The 19,392-nt window shown below is 40.3% G+C and overlaps 1 protein-coding gene and 1 long non-coding RNA gene across 6 annotated transcripts; one reads left to right on the forward strand and one right to left on the reverse strand.

Annotated features, from left to right (window-relative positions):
• Nucleotides 1–184: 184 nt before the first annotated feature.
• Nucleotides 185–3,014, reverse strand: LOC104584726. 5 transcript variants are annotated; one of them, XR_001405677.2, is made up of 4 exons: nt 2,716–3,014; nt 2,442–2,603; nt 2,238–2,345; nt 185–2,106 (listed from the first exon to the last, which is right to left on the reverse strand). It is a non-coding gene; the product is annotated as an uncharacterized LOC104584726 (long non-coding RNA). The 5 variants fall into 5 exon arrangements; XR_001405679.2 differs by having other exon boundaries at nt 2,238–2,325; nt 2,716–3,013; XR_002959958.1 differs by having other exon boundaries at nt 185–2,345; nt 2,442–2,612.
• A 2,460-nt stretch (nt 3,015–5,474) lies between these two features.
• LOC100831319 (serine/threonine-protein kinase STY17) lies at nt 5,475–18,034 on the forward strand. The gene is made up of 15 exons (XM_003563088.4): nt 5,475–5,874; nt 7,026–7,140; nt 7,444–7,544; nt 7,826–7,880; nt 9,130–9,240; nt 12,449–12,496; nt 13,964–14,139; nt 14,557–14,664; nt 15,033–15,106; nt 15,241–15,413; nt 16,402–16,497; nt 17,147–17,227; nt 17,315–17,368; nt 17,487–17,618; nt 17,689–18,034. The coding sequence occupies exons 1-15, from the start codon at nt 5,669–5,671 to the stop codon at nt 17,749–17,751; spliced, it is 1,593 nt and encodes a 530-aa protein (XP_003563136.1). The 5' UTR covers nt 5,475–5,668; the 3' UTR covers nt 17,752–18,034.
• The last annotated feature ends 1,358 nt before the right edge of the window (nt 18,035–19,392 follow it).

The raw sequence follows: 19,392 nt of genomic DNA on the forward strand, positions 1-19,392 counted from the left end.
TTACCTAGAGGCTGGAACTCTAGGGAAAGTAATCACATGGCACCTTCAAACACATGCCACATCATCATCTTCTCCTAGAGAAGTTTACCAACCAGAGTTTAAAATATACTCTAGGGAACCATATTGGAATTCATATTGACCATAGTTCAAATTATATTCAAATGGAGTCAGAACTAGTAAGTAATAGAAACTGCACATGGCACAAATTATTTCAATCAATCTCACTCTTCATTCAAATAACACGATCATGATCAGTAGCAAATTTTGTTTCTACACAAAAAGAAAACCTCATTACAGCCATAACAAATCAGTAAATGGCTAGTTTGCTATGCCCAAACAACATGACTTAACATGTCAACTACCATCACAAATGGGTATGCAGTGGTTTGCTACACCAAAACACTGCATACGCAAGACCTATTCAGTTGCTGTCATTTGGCTGCTCATGAGCAGAAATGAGAACCTAATTGCTCTTGTTCTAGACTCATTGAAGAAACCTCCAAACAGCCTGTCTCGATTTGTAGCAGGTTGGTGGGCAGAAATATGTGAGCTGACATTGCGTTCCTGAAAATAAAACGACACTCATTTTAGGAGTTTGATGAATACATGTGGTAGCATCAATATATATAAAGTGGTATTAGTTAACAATTCCTCATCAACAAACTAGAAATTATGTACCATTAGGCTGAAAGTAAACTACACTGTGATGAGACACTAATAAAACGTCTTTATCGTGTTAAACATTGCATAGAGACACTATACCGTCTCTACGTTCAATACGACATTTCATAAAGACATTGCTTTGTGTCTCTATACTTTTTAGACATTTCATAGAGACACTATATTGTCTCTACATTCAATGCGACATTTTGTAAGACATTAAATTGTGTCTTTATACTCATGTGCTAGAAAATATACATTGAAAAAATCATGTTGAAACCAATCCTCGAACTCAAGACCTTAAGGAAAACTACACACTCACCTAACCATCTCAACCTGATACCAATTCTTGCTTATACTTCTAATGAAATTGTTATGACTAGTCTGCTACATGTCTCAAACTTGCTAAGAATGTCTCTACACAACATAAAATGTGTCTCAAATAGTGCCTCTAACCATACCGTAAGGTCATTTCATCAAGTATCTCAAAACCATGTCTCTACAGGAGTCTTGTGACAATCTATTATATGCCTCATAAAATGTCTCTACACCATAATGTCTCAACTAGTGCCTCTATATTTAAGACATTATCCATAGCGCCTCATAAACTGCCTCTACATGAAACTCTGTCTCAAAATTGTCTCTAGGTAGAGACAAAGAGTATATTGGCTCAATGAAAATGTCTCTACAAGACATTTGTGTTGTAGTGACATGTATATACAACAACACACAGTTTTGCTCGTTGCTGGGCATGCATTCCATTTGGGGAGAGGAGAGGTGCAACGCAAAGATTCCAAAACAGCCATCGCATATGCATGCTGCATGTTCTTAGAAAGGAAGCTTGTCGTTCCAAGTATTATAAAAACTAACGGTCGGTTCATCTTAAAAGAGATGGCTGCATCCATGGCCATTTAGGAGTATGGATAGCGGTAGTAAGCTTCTTCCATGCACATGTTTGAGTCTAACTATACTAGAAAACCCATGTGTATATAAATATGTGTAGACAGTAATACTACCGTGTGCCTATTGAGTTCTTTTAGCCATATTTTCTCTAATACCATGTTCTTCTCATTGAATAACTTATTGCTTCTACCTTACCTTTGCTTGCATACAAAATCTGAGAACCATAACAGCTATAAATATGATAATTTGGAAATCGGAGAAGATCATACATCCCCATTCCCTACACAGCCATCTCAAATATTTAGGCACCCATGCAGCAAACAAAGTATCCATGTCAGGTTTTATTCCATATGACGCTGGATTTTATTTCAGAAGACATACCTGAACAGAGGAAGGAAAAAAAGTTATTTCTGAAGACATACCTGAACGCTGGATTTTATTCCATGTGAAAGACCATTATTTCTGAAGACAATTTGGATCTTGCAGTTGAAGTAACACAAAGAGTTCTACAAAAGTCAACTTCATGTTCTCTTTTTCTATAATCTGCCATAGCCCACCATATGAAAACTGAAATTACATAGCAATCTCCAAGTATCTATACTGTGGAAATAATTACTAAGTTGCAATGAAGAAAAAAAGGGAAGAAAATAACTGAATTAGAGTCTGCACTCTACCATCATTCCTGAATTCAGGGGCTCATTGAGGATGATGACGAGAGGAGGTCCAGATAGTTACTGACATTTCAGAGCAATCTCCAAGTATCTATTCCGTGGAAATAATTACTAATTTGCAGTAAAGAAGGGAAGGGAGTGAATTAGAGCCCACACCCTACCATTATTCCTGAATTCAAGGGCGCATTGAGGAGGACATGAAGTTACCTTCAGGAGTTGTAGACCGGATGGGTGGTCTATGAGGCCGAAGCGGCAGACCAGGGGAAGTCGCGGGTGGCAGTGGGCGCCCGCGAGAGGGACACAGGGGTTCGATGGGGTGGTCTGGCGACGCGCGACGGCGAGACCCGGAAGATTCTCAAAAAAAAAACCCTATAACATCTAGCATAGCACATAGTGAGACCTAGATAGATATATAGAGAGAAATAGAGAAGATTGAGAGGGAGAGGATGAACCAGAAGGGGAGGTGAACACGGGAAGTTACCTTGAGAAAACGGATCTCGTCGCTGCCATGGTTCCAAGCACGGTCACCGTGACTGCATCCTTGCGGGCGGCGGACCTCGCAGGAAAGGCGCCGGTGACGCTAGGCAGAGCGGCACAGGTATGGCGAGGCAGCGCTGGTACGGCGGGGCAGTGCGGATACGGCGGGGAGGGGCAGATCGACGCAAATACGGCAGGGCGACGCGACGGTGAGAGGCGGAGAGGGGAAAGGAGATTGAGATTTTTTTTTGTTCTTGTGAGATGGGAGAAGAAGGATCCTTTCTTGTCTCTCGCGGGGTGCCTCGTGACATAGCGAATTTTTTTGCTCTGCCTCTATTGCTGTCAAGTGGGCCTGTGCGAAACGAGACGGCCCATCCGAGGAAAAGCGCGTGATGGACTCGAAAAGAAAGAAAAAATTGCCCACCATGAGCATCTTTCTTAGCAAGGTGGCATTCTTCACCTAGAACTCAAATAAAACTCTAGATATAGTTAACATCATATTTATTTTTGGATGCAAATTCCCTTTACCTAAAGTTACAGTGTTTGCACATTTGCCCAGGGGAAAGTGTGATTTCTGGTAGTGTGTTAGGCCTTCTTATTTTTTTTAACAGCATTAGGCCTTCGTGTCTTTTGTTTCGATGCAACAAGTTTCCATTCTGCTTTGGACTCACCGGACTGGCAATGATCATGATGATCCTCATCGGGAGCGAATCTAAGATTTTAGGTGCCAAGAATACATGCGTTACAAAACCTGTCTCTTGACCGTAAAAAAGCGAGTACACGGTTGATACAACTACTTGATCGATTATCATACTAGGCACTATGTGCAGTGCGAAATTTCTATCGGGATATGCCGCCGGATATGCGCAGAAGATGCCATATTGCATTGTCCCCAGAAAAATAATAGAGATGCCACGCGTTCTTCCAGATGGCTTGCTGTCGATGCACCACAGATCGGTCTTATCCTAAAAAGGAGTACACGAAACATTGTTCTTATGTTTCAACTTCCGAACACAAACACAGTCCCGGCCTGTCCATTGGATGGAACCAACTCGAACTGAGCTCCAGAAGGGTTGTCGTTTCATCGTTTGCACTAGTCTTGAGAATTTTCTTTCGTCCTGGTGACATATCCGGACGTACGGCACGGCATATTCCTCAATCAGTTGTTAGAGAAAGTGATCCGCTCAACGAATCAAAGTCACACGTAGGCAAAAGGCAAATAGCACACCATGCAATGCCATCTCGATGTTGGTAACTTTTGTCAGGTACGAAATGCAACAACGTGCGACACAATTAATTATTTTTAATCATCATATATCTCTCCTATCCTAAATTGTTGGTCGAAATATTACATGTATCTAGACATCTTTTAAGAGTAGATACATCCATATTTAGGCAAATTTGAGACAAGAATTTAGAATCGGAGGGAGTACTTCATAGTCACATTAGTACTCCATCCATTTCACAAATGTTGGCGTATTTTGTTTCATTAAGATAAGGCTTTGACCGATGAAAACTCTATTGATATGTGTTTTTTCAACATGAAATTTATATCAATTGATTCGACCTTAAAAGTTCTTGGTAATGATTGTAGTTTCGTATCATATAACTTACATATTAATAGAGTTTTTGTCAAAAGTTTGTCTTAACGAAACAAAATACTCCAACCTTTATGAAAAGGAGGGAGTATTAATTATAAGAAATAACATTAAGAGCACTCCCATTGCACTTGCACCCTGCCATATACACTAAATACATAGGAGTATTAGATACAATTCCGCCAACGATTTGTATGTTAAAACTCGTATGGCTCCCATCATGTCGGCCTAAATCCTGAAATTCATTTTGGATTCTAAAAACCACCTTATTGGTGCACGGAATTGGGTACATGAATTTAAGCTTAAATTTCATGAAACTACACATATAATTATGTCCAATTTCTTCTTAAAAGGCATCATTCCTCTAAATTTATTTATCATTCAAAAAATCTTAGCAGACATACATGATTTTGATTTTTTTTTTAAGAAACACGGTACAAACGCAACCACTCACGAACACACATGTACACTCACCATTATGGATGCACACCCTACCTTTATGAGCACCTCCAAAAGACCAAACCGACAGATCTCACCACAAGCGTCTCGTTGTTGACGGGTAGTACGTCCCCTACCACTAAAAGAAGAGTGCCGGTTAAATCCTGAAATAAATTCAGGTAAACGTGAGCACCCATTTTCAAATTTAGGATTTGAATTTTGGTGAGATGGTTCCACCACAAGGAATCAGACCACCTGAGTTAGCCTCAGTTCACTACATGATTTTGAATCTGGAACTCAATTTCAGCCAAATAAAATCTTTATTAGATTAAATAAAATGAAGGACACCAAAGTGCCAAACAAGCTGCTAGAGTACTCACATTTGACATGTTTTGTGAGAGAGAAGTTTTAATTGGTTTTGATCAACGCTACTGTAGATAGCATCTTTTTTTCCATGTAATAAGACATCGCATTAGTTTTTTTTCTTATTGTATTAAATGCTTCTCTCTTTATTAAACATCGTACAGTATTAAATGTTTGTCTTATTTCTTTGCGGATTATATTAAATGCGGTTCGTGAAGTGCGTACTGTAGATAAATGCGGATCGTGCCCCTGTGAGCTTTCCGTTCAGCTCGTGTGGGTGATACAGAAATATGGGGAAACGAAGGGTTTTCTGCGCGAGAAGGTGTCGCCTCGAATCCAGGCCCAGGCGAGCAGTTTCCCGTCTCCCCGTCGCAGATGACTCAGCACCCACCACCTCCCCCATCCGGGAAACCCTTCTCTCTCTCTCCTCGTATAAAGCGCTGCTCTCCGGCCGCGAGGTCGCCTCCATGAGTAGACTAAGACCACCACGACCCATCCACCACGCCGCCGCCGCCGCCCCGTCTCGCCTCGCGCGAACCCTAGCGCCCCCGCCCTATTATGGCCGCCGAGTCCTGCGGCAGCCGCGGCGCATCGCCTCCGCCGCTGCACCCGTCCTCCGCCAGCGGCGGGGCGGTCGGGAGGCGGCGGAAGACGGAGGCCTACCGCGAGGTGCTCCGCCGGATCCGCGGCGGCGCCGCTTCCGGCGGCGCGCGCCCCGGGTTCGATGACGAGCTCTGGGCCCACTTCCACAGCCTCCCCGCCAGGTCCCCCGCTTACCATCTCTCTCTCGGTCTCTCCCCCGGTCTCTCGCATTCTCTCTCATTCTTCTGCCCGTCTCTAGCAATCTACTCCCTCCGTTCCTCACTCCGTTCGATAATTCTTGTCGAATATTACATCTAGACGCTTTTTAGGAACATATACATCTACTTTTGGGCAAATTTGAGACAAGAATTATGAAACGGAGGCAGCAGTAGTTTGGATTGCCGCCCGGCCGGGCGAGCGATCCGGGTGGTTGCTGCGTTTTTTTTGTTGCCTCGCAGTTGGGAGCATATAAGCTGCGCTGCTAGTATGCCACTGTTCGTGATGCTTACTAGCTCTATTGTTTTGTTTGGATCATCCAAATTTTCTCTGGCCGCGTTTGTTTTCTTCCTTAGCTTTACTTTTGCCTGGGGGTCCAGTAGATTGCTATAGCTAACGACAGACAGCCTACACCACCTTGTCATCTCATTCCCTTTTTGTTGCCGGCCGCTGCACAAACTTGCGCGCGCGCGCAACTGTGCTTACTATCCCTAGGTTCACCGCTTTCCTGATGATACACATAGATCGTTCTGTTAGCTGTTGTTGACTGGCTTCATTACTCTTAATTAATACGCAGTAATTTACTCCTGATTACCACAACTCGGACGTACTATAAATACAGTAGTACTACAAAGCAGTACAACACCTCGTAGTACAGTACATCAAGTTGCTCGTTTTCATTTAATCACGTGAAGGCTCATCCAAAAAGAGCTTCTCCCATTGAAAACAAGCTATTCAGGACTTGTTCGCTGTTTAGTTAGCAAGCACATCACATGCTTGTTTCTTTTAATGTTAACGCAAAAGATCTCTTGCTCGTTCAGTTAGGCAGTCCGGCCATGTGTATCTTTGTCTAGACATGTACTTCAAGCTGTATTCATCCTGGATATTGTCATAATACTTTGGTGGAGCATGGGCTTGGCTCGTTTTCTTTGTTGGTGGTCTCATTGTTCCTTCAGTTTGTTTTCATGGGTTTGTCTCGCCAATACCAAGGTTGCATATATATGTCCTTTTCCAGCTCTTGTGTGCTGTAGCAAGAAGCTTAGAGCTATCACTTAACTTGAAAAGGTCCGGTCATTGTGATCTCACCCAGACATGCTCGGCCTCGTGGATCTGACAGATATGCATTGGATGTCAATATCGAACGGGTTGATGATGTTTTGTTGCACAAGAGATTGCTTGAGGAGGCCCGTGAACCAATGAATGGGCTGGTCTTTGATGTTCGTTGTTCACAGGTGATTAAGTCGTAAGATGATCTCTGTACTTCATTTTATGATCTTTAACGGGCTGTTTTCTAGGTCTATACCTCATCATTTACATAATCAGTTTACAGTGTTAGCAGCTGCATACTGTTGTTTTATATGTTACCTTCTGCAGTTTCCATAACAAATGATACTCCGTACATAGGAAAACTCCCACCTTTATTGTGTTGCATGGGATCAATTTTTCTGAGATTAATGCATGCACTTTCTCCTAGTTTTGATGGTATCCATGGCACCATCAATAGCATCGAGAATGTTAACTAAATTTAGTTTTAGATTGTCACAGTTGATGGAAGCACTGAAGTTGAGTCATCAACTTCGATTAAGCAAGAAGAACGAGATCCTCAATGCTCAGCGCTTGCATCAAGTGATCTAAGGTGATTTTGGTCCCAGATTCTCTAATATGGTGCAGTTAACTTACAAATTATTTTGATTTGCGTCATACAGTATAAGGATGCCTGTCGATGTATTTTATGTTGTTGTTAGAGTATAATTAAATACTTTGCATATATTTTTCATGCTTATCAGAGTATAAAAGCCCAAAAAACAAACATTGTTGCATTTTTTCCCCAGTTCTTTGTGGGGCCTTCTTAGGTTTAAGTATATTTTTGTACAATAAGTTAAGGGCCAATGTTTTCTGATGTTAATATCAATACAGGCCTTTGCATGAAGTCATATTTGCATGTGATGATAAGCCAAAGCTTCTTAGTCAGGTAAAAGGTTCATCTTCTTATTGAGATCGAAGTTACCATTTGCACAGCAGTAGCATATTAATGTACTATGGTATACGCCTGCAAATTACCTTTTTTTTTAATTCTATGGCTAATTATTTACACCTCCAAATTGTTGAAAATTTAACCAGCATTGTGCTGTTTGTGCGTAGCAATTGGCATTGCTGTTGTGGAGCTGATGGTGCTTAGTAACGATATAGCTCCTTGTATTTGTAGTTTACAGCCAGCCTGTGGTCTGTTCATATTGCTTGGTATCAGGCTCCAGCTTTGTCCTTGTTCCTTCACAAACTTTATTTTCCTTTTTGTTCAATTTGATGCGACAACTCACTCACTAATCTTGTTCTCTAAATGGATGCTCCTAGTGCAGGAGTTCAGACAGCACTAACGTGCTTTGACTCCTGTTGCCTGGTGTTCATAGTGAGATTGGCTAGTGTATGTTCTATATATAATGTCTCTGAGGTCAAATGTAGTAGTCAAGTCAAGCGATCTTTTTGGGCTGATGTATCTAGTGTGTCATGTTGGTATTATAAAGGCTGGTCTAATTATTGTGGTGGACAAGCATTATGTTACAGTTTCAGTTTTGATATCTTTGACCGCATGATCACCATGGTGAGCGCTGCAAGTATAGAGAGACTTGTACATCATGGTGCACGATGCAAAGTCGCTGCTCTGTAAGGATGCAGAATTACGAAACACCAGTACGGAGAGTTCAGTAGGTTCAGGAGGAAAGATGTTGATCAAATTGACATGTGTGCTAGTACAGAAAAATAATCTACAGCACCTGGACTGGTTTCTGCCTGCATTTAAACTTCCATGTTTCTTATTTGCATGTCCTGACTTATTGGTCATGTTCATATGTAAATCAATTCCCTCGTTCAGCTTTGCATTGGTACATAACAGACGAGTAGTGTATACCCGGTTATCTGGGAAACTGCCACCACATTACCTCCCAGACTGTAATCTCTTGTAACGATGAGGCTGGATCTATCCAGCTATGGAAGCATGAGAACAGTTGATTTCACTGCAAATAATAACTAGGAAAACCTTTCACATGCTTAAATTAACTGAGGTAAAGAAAAAAACCTGTTGATATTGTACAGTTGTACAGTTGATTTGTTGGTTCTGTCTAACTCTGCATATTTCTGATACTTGACGTCCATTATGCTATACTTTTTCTTATTTTGTTACGTTTTGGGACAATATGTGAAATGGATACTTGTGTTTCATGTAGCTAACAGCTCTACTTGGGGAGCTTGGTCTTAATATCCAAGAAGCGCATGCATTTTCAACAAGTGATGGATATTCCCTGGATATCTTTGTTGTGGATGGATGGAAGTATGAGGTAATTTAACCTTGATCAACATTACTGCTCCCTTCATAAAAAAAGAATAATATTCTTTAATTTTTTTTCTATTTTGGTAGCAAGGTTAATTTAACGTCTAGTTATCTTGCATGCGGGCATCTAAGCCAGCTCATATGACAATACTCTACTACATGGTTACCGAAGGGTAAATAAAAACATTCATTTAGATTTAAAGTTTTGAATTTGATCAATTACAGGCAATTGTATTTTCTATTTTGAGGGTACATTTGTATTCAGATTGCGACCTTGCATTGTACTAATCTTGAGCAGATCAAATTTAAAACTCAAAATTGTTCTCTATAGTTCAATAGACCTTATAAAGTCCGTCGAGCAAGAAAAAGCTGAAGATTTTCTATCATAGTCGCAATATTGTAAATTGAATAATCCTGAAAATATTAGGATGTTTTACGTATGCTGAGAGGTAGCAAATTTTGTGTTTGTGCTACCTAGCCTATCACTATCTCAATCATTGAATGTGCCCTTAGATCTATGCACATTCTCTCATGATACAGATTATTGCAATAGGAATGTGACTTCTAGACTATTCTAGGAAATAAAAAATTTCTTACAAAGTTTGAACTGCTTAAGATTCCACAAGTTTTATAATAGCTACATTATTTCTAGAATGGGAGAACTCTCTGTGCTTGTTGTGTGAGTGCTCCCACTACCTACGCCATTAATATCCCTTACCTACGCAGTGGGAGCACGCACACAACAAGCACAGAGAGTTCTCCCATTCTAAAAATATTGTAGCTATTATAAAACTTGTGGAATCTTAAGCAATTCAAACTTTGTAAGATTTTTTTTATTTCCTAGAATAGTCTAGAAACTGCACTAATCCATGATCTGTTCTGTAAACATCTAAATATACCAGAGTTATGTTAACCGCGCACACACACATCCAACCCAGCTGCAACCAAGAGTATTATAGAAAAGAGAGTACACATATGTCGCTGAGGATGGTGCGTGTGCCTAATATTTGTTAACAACAAACATAAAACACGTCGTATCTGAGTTAACAAAGGTAGTACGGACTAGTTCTTCTTGTTGTGGTTCTTTAACATAATACAGACAAACTACCATACTACAAGATAGCAGTACACCTTTTAGTATACTTATAGATTCCATTTTAAAATAGTTGCCATGAACCTAGTTCGTTATGGATAAACATCCTTGAAAGGAGGTTTGATGGTGGAGACTTGAGGAAGAACATCAATAGGTTAAGGAGGGCACCGATTGGGAGAGGAATCGATCTGGAATAGCCTGTTGAAGGATATGCCAGAGTTTGACTTTAGGCAATAGGGACTTCGCATTCCATTGCTTCCTCGGACAGAAAATCCCGATATGAGTCCAGTGCCTCCTGGTATGTGGAGAGAGCCTGTGGCAGCACGGGCCTATCGGCAGTAGCTATATCAGCAGACGGCTGCTCAGGGCAAGGTAGAAGAGATCTTGCCAGATAGAACGCTCCAGAGATGAAGACCACGCATGTGAATGTGCATTGAGGCAATCCACTTGAGACTCAATGGCCACAGCTCTTCTCATATGTCATCGACCAGAATATTTCATCCCAGAGGGTCATGGATACTGAGGACTTGACTGGCCTCTTTCATCTCCCCTTGTCTCAGGAGGCTCATGAACAACTTAACTTGATGCAAGAGCTTGTCACTAACCCAACCCCTGCCCTGGTCAAGGATGTCTGGTCATATATATGGAAGAAAGAGGAGTTCATACCTACTCGGTCTTATCAAGCTCAGATTAACCACCTTGACATTCCAAACTCCATCAAATGGCTGTGGGAAAGCTGCTGCCAACTGAAGCATAAATTCTTCTTCTGGCTCCTGCTCATTGATAGAGTTAACACTAGAGCCATGCTTCAAAAGAGGCAATTCCATGTTCCCTCCTATAACTGCATCATGTGTGAAGATAATGTGCTGGAAACCAGGGATCATCTTATCTTCCACTGCAAATTTGCCAAGACTTGCTGGAAATACATCTGCCCTACTTTCTCTGCTAAGCAGAATGTGCATGCTAATGTGATCCATCTGAAGGAAGAACTCAAGGTCCCGCATCTGGAAAACCAGAAATGAATTCATCTTCAACAATATTATTCCTAGCTTCTATCGATGCAGTGTCTTCCATAGATCTAAGAGAAAGAAATATGTAAATTTTGAAGCATGGATCTCAAGTTTTAGATAGTTTTTCGAGGCTTTTGCCTTTGCGTACTTTTTTTATTTTTAATATATGGCAGTAGGCCTATGATCTACTGTCCTTTCCCTAAAAAAAAGATATTACATGGCTAACAAATATGATTAAATAGTCTATACACCTCCAATCAGATTACAGCGTGGTGCTTATATAGGTTGTCACCTACAAAGATATCTAATGCAACCAGTCAACCAAAGATAAAACCATGTTCTAACTATCTGAATATAACTATATGCATCTAACTAATCTAGCTATCCAGCTATGAAGATATGCATGCATAATGCAACTTCCTAACCTCAGCCAGCCAATGGTCTTGGCTTCTTGCTAGGAGCTGTCCCACTCCCAGACGAATTGTGATCAATTAACAATATGTAATAGTTTGACTTCTGAACAATACTGCAATTGTTACATTGTAAGTTACATGTATATGAATTGCTTTTGAGCATTTCCAAATTCCACCAAAATTTTGCTCTAGTTGGCTCTAACATGCTATATTATTTTGATAATAATGCAGTTTGAACATTAATTCCCAAGAAAAACTGTATAAATTAGACTTATTTTTTCTTTCTGAGAAAAAAACGTCTCGATGCATTGATAAAAAGCAGAATTAGCTAAGATACACATGATTAATGATAGCTTCAAACTAACCCAAACATACCTTTCCTTTCATTGTTCTAATGCTGTTATTCTTTTTAAATATGCCGCCGCCAGGTATCTATCCTGTAGTTTATGTGTGGCATTATTCGTGAAGGCACGATGGAAGCATAAAAAAGTTGGCATATTCAGTTACATGTAATTCTTTGGGCCCTCTAATGTACTGTAACAAATCAAATTTCTTCGTTTGTCATGGCTATAAATTGTAATGAAGTTTTGTAACTGTAGCCAAGTTGAATTTATAGTGTCCTCTTAAAATTACAACTGTCTGCTTGTGCTTAGCTTTTCTAATTTGCTGTTATGTTCAACTTTTTCTTGAAATTTCCAGGTCGATGTTCTACGAAATGCACTCAGTAGCGGAATTGAGAAAATAAAGGTAATGAAGTGAAGCAATGCTCTTGCTGACATTGCGTTTATTTAAGTTGAAACTATTGGTATTGCTCAAGTTTGATATCTTTTGCGTACAAGTTTATTAATTTAGTGAAACTGATAGTTACTCCCTCCAATCCATAAAAAGTGTCGCCCACTTAGTACAAAATGGGCGACACTTTTTATGGATCGGAGGGAGTAGTTGAGACCTTGAGTAAGTTACTCAAACTAATTAAAGTTCTCTTTTGGACGAAAATTAGTAATTCCATTGTGATTTTTTTTTGTAGGAAGAGCAGGAGTGAAATTCATATATATTGTGTAAATTAAAATACATAGTCTAATAGGTGGATCCACAAGATGAAAAATACCTCCACCACAGACCTGGTTACAAACCAAAGAACAAGATTAATACAAGCAAATCAATTTCTGCCCAACCACTAATTCCAAGCACCTGCTATCTTAGAGGAAAACTATCTTTTAGCAAGTCCAAGTCCTACAACAAAGTCCTCCCATTTGTTCCAGTAACCTGAAATGATTAGTTCATTGAAGAAACTTTTTGCAGGACCAGCTTCAGTCTTTGTACATGACCAGAGTATTAAAACATTTGAAGAGATTCAGAAAATTTGAATCGAACACCAAGATTGCTTGCTACCTTGGCACTCAGAGAATAGATGCAGCCACTTATCAATGATTTGATTGTTGCAAATAAAACAATTAATAATTAACTGCACCTACTTCGAAGTTTTTCTGAAACATCAGACTTGGTGCATCCATTTTGCCATGCAGTGATATAAATAGGAATACAGTGCTCCCTCTGTTTCGCTGTATCTGTCCGCACTCCACAACCCACCATGTGCACAGAACAATAAAGCGCTAGATGTAAAAGATAGTTAATGAGAAATGACCATGCATACCCCTATAAATTGACAGATTATTACTATCTAGCTCTTTCAAAGTATTTAAGTAAGGGTAATAACTACACTCTTGATTTCTTCAGTGGACAAATGTTTTGAAACTTATACCCCTGATGTCAAGGATAGATGCAGTGAAATGGAGGGATATGTTTGAGCATGCTTTGTTTTCTGAATCCACATGTAAATATTCCTGGACAGAGCCAAGTAGGTCTTTCTAGTTGAGAATTAATCTGACTCCTAAATAGCTGTCCCAAGAGGACATTTACGAACACTCACCAAAGAAATTCTTAATTGCAAGCCCCTTTATGTTGTCCCATGTTCAGTTTGATAAACGAAAGTAACATGTGCTGTTTTAACTTTTAAGTGGTTGTGGTTGATTTTTTTACTGCAATAATTTTTGCAAGCACATATAACATGTAACTTAGTTGAACTAACCACAAGAACAAATTTTTAAAACACACAAAACAATCACTAATTGTGATGTTATGTGGAGTTTAAGATTTGAAGTTGTTTGCTGTAAATGTGTTCACCTTCTAAGTTCTGTTCAACTACTAATGCAGTACAGAGCATGGCCATTGGTTCATTCCATGCCTGTTAGCATGGGTCGTCAGCTATTGGAGGATTCTTCTCCAGCTGATTGTGTCCAGATACCAGCTGATGCAACCGATGTTTGGGAAGTTGATCCAAGGCTTCTCAAATTTGAACAAAAACTAGCAGCTGGATCATTTGGTGACCTGTATGTTCTATAAACTAAAGTAGCAATTCCACTTTGGGTAAATTACTGACAAGGAGCCTAGGCACCCACATCAAGAACCTTCTAGTATGTCTATATGATGGATATGTAATTCAAAGTTCGATGTGAAATATTTTTTTTTTATGTTTATGCTAAGTGAGTTTTGAACTTGGAAAGAATTTATTGCACTCACATTGGTAGTTATTGCAATGATTACTAGATCAAACTAGTTGAGATCAACATAAGTTTAGTATGGTATCCCAAATACACTTTCGTGGGTATCAGAAGACACCCAGACCTAATGTGGCATATCTTAATGCACATGAAGTACTGGTTTGGGTGCCTAGGCTCTATTGTGGATGGAACCCTTGTCCTTCGGCTATGTGTATAACTAACTTACTTTTGTGTATTGATTGTCAGATACCATGGGACCTATTGCAGTCAAGATGTAGCAATCAAAGTACTCAAGCCTGAGCGAGTTAGCGTCGATATGCTGCGTGAGTTTGCACAGGAAGTATATATAATGAAGTGAGTGATGAGCTTTACCTATTCCAACTTTTCTGTTGACAGCCTATGTCAATCACTATTGACCTTCTTTGATGAAATACAGTATCTTGGATTATATTCCCTTTTACTGATGGGAACTCGGAAGAAAATTGGACTCACAATAATAACCTCTCTCCAAGTTTTCTCGATTGATTGGTATTCTCAGGCTGGCAGCTAAGATTGTGCACCAAAAACGAATAATAAATGTCAGCTTTCATGTTTTTAAAAATGATTGGATACATATTCATATTAGTCTCAAGACCTAATGTGTTTATCTTTTAGTTTTCTAATTGATCAGGCATGCCATGTTTCTCCTTCATTTTTTTCTTTACATAATCCTATTTTCGCAGAAAGGTTCGTCACAAGAATGTTGTACAATTTATTGGTGCGTGCACCAGACCACCTATTTTGTGTATAGTTACAGGTATACAGGTCTAATACGTCATACTACTTGTGCAGAATAGTCCTTAATATGTAAATGCTCCATTTATATTCTCGTATAACATTACTTTGAAGCACCATTCATGTTATATTTGGTTACCTTCCTTTCATTTTTAGAGTTCATGCGTGGAGGGAGTATCTTCGATTATATTTACAACCATAGGGGCACTTTTCAGCTTGTTGATGTCCTAAGAATTGCATCAGACGTGTCCAAGGGAATGAGCTACTTACATCAGATAAACATTATCCACAGGGACTTGAAAACTGCAAATCTTCTCATGGATGATAAGGTATTTGGTTGCTCGTGATACATTATTGACTTGCCATGTGACATCAGTGTGAATAAAATAGAACTCTAGTATAGTTCCCACTTCTTGATATAAATAAGAATCTTTAGTTTGTCATCATAAACTATTTTGTTACTGATGTCCTGACCATGTGAAGTTACTCGCAAAAAAGATCATTTGGATGGCATATTCTCGTATTGGCGGCTAGTAGGCACTGGGCATATACTATATTCTGGGGCTATGTCAACGGTTGAAGAAATGTTGTGAGAAGCCGTATCCCGCATGCCCAATTGTCCTGTGTTTCTTCCCTCCTGGTTGCTGATGAATCCCACATCTGATTCATTATGCCGCCGATACAGACACACACGCTAGTTATAAGCAGCGATTTCGACAAACTGCATGGCGCCAAGATCTGTAGCGTGTAACATGACACCTTTCGGGCAAGATCTGTGACCAAGATGAATTGATTATGTTCAGTCTGCTCAACATGCATAACTATATATATTCGAAGTAAATAAGAGTAAATTCGACAAAACCTAGGTGTTATGATTGTATTTGCAAATACCTGTGTTTTATTGCTTGTTCTGCTTGAGCCCAGATTTTATCATCATAGAGGTCCTGAAAACTTGACTCTGACCAATTCCAACCTGAGTTGTGAGTTGTTATGCTGGTCCCAACTGCTGTCTCACTGCACTCTGGCCAACCTTGGGACATGCACAGAAAGCACAAAAAATTGCTCATTCACTGGCATTGCACCGCATGGCAGCTCGGGTGAGAATTGGGGTTTTGTGAAACCATATGGCATGTAACCCTGGGTTATGTGCCAATACTACAGGACATAAAACTCTGGGTTTTCTTCAATTGCAACCCCAAAACCTAGGATACTGTGAATTTACTCTGGATAAAATATAATTCAACTATTAGGCCCCTTCAGTCAGTTGTTATGGGTTTGGACCTCATTTTGTCATAAACATCGCTCATAATCTTGCAGGTTGTCAAGGTTGCAGATTTTGGGGTTGCAAGGGTTAAAGACCAGTCCGGAGTTATGACTGCAGAAACAGGAACTTACCGATGGATGGCTCCTGAGGTTAACTTTTCTTTGCTACGAAAGAGCCTTGCATGAATTTTTGTTTCATTGCTTAAATGTTGCTTTTTGCAAGCTAATAAGTTGGTTGCATTCGAGATGAGTGTGGACTACCAATCACTGACTATTCTTTCTCAAGAATTACAGAATGCATTTTCCTTGAGAAGCTAACTATAACCTAAGCTTATAGGATTTAATTCATTGTCTTTTTGCTATTGTATTTATGCGTTTAGTCTTCTATAATATGATGTATTTCTGCAGTATGTATTTATGTTCCCATGTAAGATCAGTTGGAGAATCATAGTTCAAATCCTTGTAATATCAGAAAATGCAGAAAAATAAATAAATCCAAAGAACCTTTTCTGGGATTGAGCCCATGGATCACAGCCCAGAGTAACCTAGTGCCTTACCTATCAAAGCTTCTTTGAGTTTCTTCAGTACTAAAGTAAAACATATCAAATGGTTTCTTGGCTCAATGCAAAGACCGTAAGTCCTCCTTGTTGGGCTGTATGATTTTCCTTGCATGCGAAGAAGTGCCTTGTTATTCCTAACCTACATGCTCCATATTCACTATGCAGCTGATTATTTTGCCTTATTTTAGTAAAGACCACTTTTGTTTTGAATTAAGTTAAACTAGCACGATTACTTGCAGGTCATTGAGCACTCGCCCTACGACCACAGGGCAGATGTTTTCAGTTTTGGAGTAGTTCTTTGGGAGCTACTGGCAGGAAAGGTTTGTCTTTTCTGTAGACATACTATACAAGTAACAGTTTTGCTGAGCTGTTGTTTTGCTAAAATTGTTGTCAACCTCTCTTCTCAGCTTCCTTATGAAGATATGACACCACTTCAAGCAGCTGTTGCTGTTGTTCAAAAGGTATTACTTAACACATGTTACTGTTACATTCTAATCTTAATTTTCCCAAGGAAAGTACGGCCGAATCAACTCGGATATTGGGGACCATGATTAACTAATCTTATTGTGCTTCTTGCAGGATCTGAGACCTACCATTCCTGCTGATACTCATCCTATGCTCATAGGTCTCCTTCAGAAATGCTGGCAGAGAGATCCCGCCCTAAGACCAACATTCGCAGAGATTTTGGATATATTACAGTCAATAAAGGAGGTAAGTACTTGCAGACAAGGATCGTTTATGTGGTTTCATGTTATGTTGCTTGACGCCGCTGCATTGCCAGGTAGTTCAAAGTTCTGGACGTCACAAGAGGCGTCCGGGTCCATCCCACTCTGGACAGAGATAGACACTCCGCTGTTTTTTTAGTCTACCACGTCCTATATTTACTGTCAACTTTTTTCTATCTTGGTAGCTCGTTATTTGTTAGTTCTGTAGGTGAGGGGGGGAAGGTCCTTTTATGTTGTAATTTGACGAGTTGTTCATGTGGAGAGGACGTTGTGTAACGATTTGAGTAAACTGCACAAGAGCTGCTTGTTCGTTTTTTTGAGGTTTCCGGAATTAACGATCAAATTGACCTTTTAGCCTGACAGTGATGGTCATTTCTATTACTTGCTGGTTAGATGGGTCAAGCACAGATGTTCGTTGTTATTAGTGGGTTTTCCACGCGCGTTTAAGATGAATAGCATCAGTTCCCTCGTTGAGTTCATTTTGGTGTTCCCACTGTCACGAAGTCCCGATCATGAATTTGCCTATTTAGTATTTACTCATTTTGGTGTTCATTTTACTTATATAGATACGTCAATATTTAGAAAACTATAAGTGATTCGCATTTTGCCCAAAAGCGTGAAACGTGAGCCCAAAGTGTTTTTTCCAAAAAGTTTACACAAAACCCCTGAGCACAGTTACACTTTGAAGACCTGAAAATCGCTAACAAAATTCCGCATCTAAAACCATCTCGCTTCCCCTATGAAATTCGTAGCTCTAATTTCCTCCTCTGGATGGTGGCAACAAGTACACAGAGGCAACCGGGAGTTCGTCGAGCCATTTCCTCCTTTTGTTTTACTGGTTTGCATGTGGCTGATAACAGTGACACCATTGGTGACTGGTTCGACGCTTGTTCGGTCAAGATGACCCATGTTGTCTACCATGACCGTGATGCGTAGGTATATTTCCCTATAGTAGGAAAAGAGTTACCTGACTTGGATGCATTATTCGGATGTTTGGCCCCAATTTGTGTTCATCCATGAGTTCAATGGCATTGAGCACAAACAAATACACACATGCAGGCATGGGCTAAATCCTGCATTGTGAGTTTGGAGCTAAGGCAACAATGCAGCGAGAAGATTCCTTGGATTCTCTCCGATTGAACCTCTTCACCTTTGTTGTTTGATGATTATGGATTGATGATCACGAATGGGGATATGGAAGCCCAAACAAAAGGGTTTACGAGGTTCTTTAAAGTTCACTAAGTACTCCATAGGTCCGAATGGCTTCATCCTGGAACCCCACTTGTCAGTGAGTGCGCAGACAAGTTCCATCCGTCTCCGTGCAACGTGAGTACGCTGCACTGCTACACATTTTTGTTTTGTTTGTGTTAGGTATGTGTGTCGACATCAGAAAAGCTGTTCTCTTTTATCAGATGGATGGCTTCATATCTCCAACATTAATGTCCTGCCCGGTTCTCCTTCACGTATAGCCACATATGCATATGAAACGTGCGGCAGGCATGGCATGTGAGGCCCGATCGTACGTCCTCTGATGAATCGACTCGAACGTGCCGCTTGCTTTGCGTCTCCGGCACCAACAAATGGCCCCGAGCCGTGCACGTACGTAAATGTGGACGCGTCGGGAGGACGGCCGGGCACATGCAACTAAACGCCTGGCCGCCGTTACTCGACGATCCCTTCCCCAGACATGCACTCCATCGTGACCGTCTCCATCGGCGCCCTTTCCTTTGTCCAAGATAGTGATCAAGGACAAGGTGTCA

Source organism: Brachypodium distachyon, chromosome 1, assembly GCF_000005505.3.
Source record: "Brachypodium distachyon strain Bd21 chromosome 1, Brachypodium_distachyon_v3.0, whole genome shotgun sequence".
Taxonomy (NCBI): Eukaryota; Viridiplantae; Streptophyta; class Magnoliopsida; order Poales; family Poaceae; genus Brachypodium; species Brachypodium distachyon.

Excerpts from the sequence above, each read along its gene's own strand:
- LOC100831319 (XM_003563088.4), top strand. The coding sequence starts at position 5,669 with ATGGCCGCCGAGTCCTGCGGCAGCCGCGGCGCATCGCCTCCGCCGCTG. Across the intron at positions 15,414-16,401 it reads ATCTTCTCATGGATGATAAG|GTTGTCAAGGTTGCAGATTT; the intron begins GTATTTGGTTGC and ends ATAATCTTGCAG. Across the intron at positions 17,619-17,688 it reads TATTACAGTCAATAAAGGAG|GTAGTTCAAAGTTCTGGACG; the intron begins GTAAGTACTTGC and ends CTGCATTGCCAG.